At 37.3% G+C, this 6,424-nt stretch overlaps 1 protein-coding gene across 1 annotated transcript in view; it reads right to left on the bottom strand.

Moving 5' to 3' along the window:
- CFAP44 (cilia and flagella associated protein 44) overlaps positions 1-6,424 on the bottom strand; it is a 135,681-nt gene that overhangs the window by 7,838 nt on the left and 121,419 nt on the right. The window contains exons 29-31 of the mRNA XM_019652227.1: positions 5,445-5,646; positions 2,448-2,558; positions 2,017-2,069 (exon numbers count right to left, since the gene is read on the bottom strand). Coding sequence (XP_019507772.1) covers positions 2,017-2,069; positions 2,448-2,558; positions 5,445-5,646 — 366 coding nt within the window. The remainder of the gene's footprint in view (positions 1-2,016; positions 2,070-2,447; positions 2,559-5,444; positions 5,647-6,424) is intronic.

Below are 6,424 nucleotides of genomic sequence, written 5' to 3'. Positions count from 1 at the left end.
CCCTCCTCAGACTGTTAATGGACCCAAACTAGATAATGAACTCTGCAGTTTTTAATTTTTTTATTACTGATCTCTACAGCAGCTAGTGTTAAGAACAGAGCAGGCACTTAACAGAAGTTGACATCTTACTCCGAGTAAACATTTAAGCCCTGTGAGGCCCTGAATGGTTTACCCTGCCCTGCCCTGTTATCTCTCCTACTTCCTTTCCCACAGCAGTCCCTTCACTTACACCAGACATGCTGTCCCCCTTTTTGCCCCTCAGATTTTCCAGGCTCACCCCTATCTCAGTTCCGCTGTCTGGAATGCTGTTCCCCAGAAAGCCACATGGCTCACTCTGCCCCGCCCATTTTCTGAAAGCAAGTTGTGAGGCCTGTGAAACACTCATTTCTAATACACTCAATTCTGAAGGTATAATTAGGAGCCGTCCTTGTCCTCTAACCAGGAAGAGCCACATCTTATCAGCTACGTCACCTTTCCAGAGAATTCCTCCCATCCTCCTATGGACCTCAGCACTCTCTTGCCAATCCTTTTTAATATTTCTTTTTAATAATTATCTCCAGTCAACATGCAATTTATTTTACTTTTGTTTATTGTCTTTCCCCAACGTGAGAACACTGGAATACCTGAGGAAAATTCCATTTGTGGGGTCTGAGTTCCCCAAGAAAATGTAATTTCATAACAAGACTTTCTCAGGCACCAGACTGTCCCCAAGTGAAATCTGAAGGCCCTAAGGTCTAACAAGATGATACAATTCTGTTATAGTGCGGAGATTTGTATTCAGGTATCATTGTTATGGCTGAATTGTAATAGTGTAAATGGCATGGCTGCCATTTTGCACAGTCCAGGGAAGAGCTATTTATTTCTATTCTTTGTAAGTGCCCCCATGATGTGGTGCCATGAAAATCAGTGATGCAAATAAAATGCTTAGATTATATGCACACATGTGGCTAGCCTGTGGCTGCCACTTGGCCTCTCAGTAAGAACCTTGACACACACACACCCAGCTAGTCCCATATAAGTGGGTACCCTCTCCTATGGCAGCCTCATGTACCAGGACAAGTACTCTGGTCCTTGCAATTCCCCCAGTGGAGCCAGGCTAATGTCCTTCTCCTGACTGCATTAGACAAGCGAGTGTGCATTGGGGATATGAAAGCCCTGGAACATGCACCACCCACCTTCCCCATGGCCATGAGCTGTGCCCTCCTGGGAATGGAGTGAACTTACTCCTTCCCAATCCCATGCTATAGACACTCCTCTTCTCCCCACTGCGTCTAGGGATGGGGAAAGCAACAACAAGCTTACAGTGGTGTTCCTCATCACTGTTAGGGCGTTTTTCTCTGGGTTACAGGAAATGAACCCATTCCTAGTTTCACATTCAGAATTAGGGAATCAGCCTTTAACCAGATTCATAACTTGCTTTCAGAAAATGGGCTGGAGGTGAGAGAAGGCCTGTAAGTCATGGAATAAAACTCANCCACTCGGCCGGCCCTCTTATTATTTTCATTTTAAAGATGAGGATGCTACATTTCAGAGGTCACATAGCTGATATGTGACAGAATGGGATTCAAGTAGAGTATCTCTGTATTGATTTCCACTATATCACACTAACAGTCACAGTTATCCACCAAGCAATAGATAAAAAATGTGAAAATATAGCAGAGTACTACATTGGAATTCAGGTACCTTAGTTCTAACTCTCCTTCTACCACTAAACTAGCTTTGAGACTCTGTTCAAGCCATATAATCCTGCTACAAAAAAAAACAAGTTATGCCACGAGATTTTTTTTAACTCTTGTCCACCCATAACTATTATGATTTTAAGAAGACTCTTATTTTCAAAGTCAAAACAAGACTTAAACATTATTTGAAATTAAATTTTCAATTTTGATTTAAAATGTATATGAAATGTCTAGAAAAACAAATTTCAGATCGAAAAGAAATTTTTTTTTTCCTACTAAGCCATTCATCTATTGAGACTGTAAGAATATTGGTTAGGATGCTTCAGACTGGTTTTACCGGTGAAAACAGTAAATATAAACTGCCCAGCATCTCCAGGAAACTGGTACAAACTGCCCTTACAAAACAGATCTGAAACATGAAAATTTGCACGAGTTTGTCAAACAGGGAGAACTGTTAAAAAGAAAAAATATATATAACAATCTTGTTTCTCTAAAATGTAACTTGCTATATAATGGAATGACTGAATCAACTAAGATTGTCTGCAGATTATTTGTCACTCATATGTGGCTGCCTAAAGGAACAGAAAATAATCATCCACAGAGCCCCCAAAAGTATTCATTAGACTATGCTTCATATAGGTATCATAAAAACACCCTTTCCTTAAATGAGACAATTGAGAAACCAAAAAAAAAAAAAAAAAGGACCTTTTTGGTACATTCAATCCACATTCACACTTCACAGAAAACACATGGTTTCATCCAACTTACTTGTTGGGCAGACAGAATCATCAAAAACCTCATCTTCAGATCCAGATTCATCCTCACCACTCTCCAAGCTGGATTCTTCTTCACTTGATTCATCACTCTCCTCATCTTCATCTAAGGAGAGAGGGGAACAATGTTAATAAGCAGCAGATCCTGATTTTTGAAATCTGAAATCCCAGATTTTTAAAGTAAAGTATTTGGCAATGAGTTAGTCACTCGGAAAATAACAGAGATAAAGAAGGAAATTACTCAATATTTTTAGAAGAGTTTTAAATGGTTAAGGACATGGAGACCACAAACTCAAATGCCTGTAGAAGGTTGTGCAATTAATTTCAATGCATCAAATCAGAGAGGGTTGAAACCAAGCTGCCAAACTGCTTATGCTGTGACACACCTAACACACACTTGAATATATAGGTCCATAGTTCCTAAATCACAGTACTCTGAAAGAAGATTTTCGCAACTTTCTGAACTGAAGTAATACTATTTATAATCTTTATTTAAACTACTTAGCATGACTATTCTTGTCTTGCTACAGAAGTATTGAAATGTTTGATTTAGAGATCCTGTACCAAATCCTGCTGGGGGTGTTAGTTGACAAAGACTCTCCTTTGGTTAATATCCAAAATATATAAGAAACTTATACAACTCAACAACAAAAAAACAAACAATCCAATTAGAAAATGGGCAGAGGGTCTGAATAGACATTTCTCCAAAGAGGACATACTCATGGCCAATAGACATATGAAAAGATGCTCAACATCACTAATCATCAGAGAAATGCAAATAAAAATTTNTCATAACTTTTCCGACAACCCAATATTTCTTTTTATTTCAACTAATACTCCAAAAATTTGAATACTTCATTTCATTTTCTTCACACATTTTCCCAAACTGAGTTTACCCAAACCAAAACAAGCTTCCTCATTTTTGTACTAGTTTACACCTTGGTTTGACGAATAGTACTTCCAAATATAAATAACACTCGCAGGCTACAGAAGCCAAAGGAATGTGAAGTACGTGAGAAACACTGGAACCTCAAGACTTACACCTGAGAAAACTCTGTGTCTCAAGTAAGTGTTATGCAAACATGGAGTACTAACATGCAGTTTTTTAATTTTATAATCCAGCCACCCATGAGGACAGAACAATCAGCACTTATTGGAAACGGGCCTCTACATATCCCAGCAATTTAGATTGCTTGACCACTATATAATTTCCATTTTCTTTTACTTGTTCAAATTTTCTTTTAAATAATTGTTATTTAATGGTGGTAAAATACACATAACATAAAATGTACCACTTTAATCATTTTTAAGTGTACACTTCTGTGGCATTAAGGTAGGTGCTATGGTATTGATACTATTCTTATTAAAGCTAGAATACTTCATCACTTGCACATGTTTCATATAGCAAACATTATAAAAAGTATTTTAAAAGATAATTATCTTTACACTATGCATCTTATAGTCTCTACCTCAATTCCAGGTAGATTAAAAACATAAATGTGAGGAACACTACTAAAAAAGGAAACTATAGAAAAATATCTTTATGACCTCAAGATAGGAAAGAATTTCTTAAACAAGACACACACACACACACACACACACAATGCACAAACCATAAATAAACTAAGATTAACTACATTAAGATTTAAAATGTCTATATCCCAAAAAGATACACTCAACAAAGTAAAAAAGCAAGCCTCAAACTAGAAGAGATTTGAAGTTCATTTAATGGACAAAGAAAGACAGAATATAGAAAGAACTCCCTAAAATCAATAAGGAAACAAAAACTAGAAATAAAAAATGAGTAACGAATATAACAGGCAAGTTACAGAAAAGGAAACACAAATAGATATGCATGAAGCTGTTCAACCTCACCAGAATCAAGGAAATGTGAATAAAAATCACAGTGAAAGGGCCAGCCGAGTGGCTCAGTTGGTTAAGACCTTGCTCAAGAGTGCAAGCTCTGAGCAACAGCAGTTCGATGCCCGGCCTGAGCTGAGCTGCTGCCAACAGGTGGCAGGATGGCTCAGCTAAAAAACAAAACAAAACAAAAAACATAATGAAATGCAACTTAACATCTACCAGGTTGGCAAAAATATTAAAGTCTGATAATATCAAGAACTGATGACAAAACGAAGCCTGGGCAATTCGCACACCCTGCCAGGGGGGAAGCTAAGATGGTACAACCACTTTGGAGAGCAACGTGGAAATATCCTGGAAAGCTGAAAATACACACATCCTCCTATTACCTAGAAACCCCTGTCCTGGGATTTACCCTCTCACACACGTGCACTGGGAAACATGTACAAGAAGATTAACTGTAACACTGTCTGTAATTCTGAAAAATTAGAAATACCCTAAATATCAAAAGGAGACTGAAGAAATAAGCTCTTTTATAATTCTATAATGGAATACTGTAATTGCAGTTAAAATGAATAATTATTGTAGCAATATGGATAACTCTAAAAAGCTGGTTTAATTAAGTGAACTGTAAATTTATATGAATAATATAGTATTATAGTTAAAAGTATGCAAAGTTGGTTCATATATTGTGTGTGGATGCAAACACATATGTGCGTACTCACCTGGTGCTTGAACCTGAGGAAGAGGATAGCAGAATAGGATTAGAAAGAGAAGGGCCTTCAATTGTATCTTCAGTGTTACATTTCTTAAGCTTGATAATGGTACATGGATTATTATTATATTATTCTATATTTAATTATACATAAGACCTTTTATAATTCAGAGAAACCATTTCTGTGATAAAAGACTTATTTGTCCCTTTAAGATAGAAAAGCGATAATTTAATGGTATCAGGAGAGACAGTAAGTAGGAAGATGAGAAGGTGCTCTTGTTTCTTCTGGATTCTTTGATTACTGACTTCTTTCAAAGTTGGAGACAGTCACTTGGGAGTGCCCTCTTATCAATAAATATAACTTATCAATAAATACCAATAAATATTACTAGATAATTCATGAGCTTAGTTACTCACTGTTTATAGTTTTTGACATCTCTCTCTTTTCTCGGATAAGCTGTTTTCTCCTCTCCCGGAATTCTTTGTTAAGTTTTTGTTGCTTGGAATTCTCCTCCTGGAGCTGTACAATTCGATCTTGAAGCTGTCGCAAGGAGCGGTTAGAAAAGACCAAAGTTCCAGAAAGATCACTAGGTATTTCTCCAAATACCACATGCTCTATCTAACAAAAACAAAACAAAGTTCATTTAATGGGCAAAGAAAGACAAAGATCAAGCTAAATGAAAGGTCATAGAAAGCATGAGAGAAGCATTTCCTTCGGTTCCTTGTTTAGGTCATGGTCTTTGGACTTCTATATTTCTCACCAATAAATAAGATGAAAGCAAAAGGTTTCCTTCAGATAGTAAGCCACACTGTATCCCTCTAGGAACAGCAAATCTTCCCACAAAGATGGTAATATCTACTGTTCAATGAATGAACAAACATTTCAGGGTGGGCGTATTAGGGAAAAATTGGTACATACAGCTAACCCAATTTAGGTCAGGTGACACAGAGTAAATTAAACCTGAAACATTGCTGGAGGCAAAAATGTCAAAACTGAAACTGTCGTACTTCAGGCACATTATGAGAAGGCAGGGTTCTTTGGACAAGATAATGATTCTGGGAAAATAGAAGGCAGCAGGAAAAGAGGAAGACCCATTATGAAATGGATTAATTCTATAAAAGAAGCCATAGGTGTGAGCCTACAGGAGCTGAGCAGAGCTGTTGCGGACAAGACACTGAGGACATCTCTCCTTCACAGGGCCGCCTAGAGTCAGAGCCAACTCAACAGCACCTATTGGAGCCAACTCAACAACACTGATACTGGGCTTTTCTTCTAAAACACAAATTTCTCTCTTTGCCTGACAAAATACGCAGAGAAATATCTTTTCTCTCACTGATATGTATCTCTGCATTTTAATATGTTATAATTCAAGTGAAGTGTAGAAATGAGCAAAAAA

Source organism: Hipposideros armiger, unplaced genomic scaffold (assembly GCF_001890085.2).
Source record: "Hipposideros armiger isolate ML-2016 unplaced genomic scaffold, ASM189008v1 scaffold_176, whole genome shotgun sequence".
Lineage (NCBI taxonomy): Eukaryota > Metazoa > Chordata > Mammalia > Chiroptera > Hipposideridae > Hipposideros > Hipposideros armiger.
This window is presented reverse-complemented; position numbering and strand designations above follow the sequence as displayed.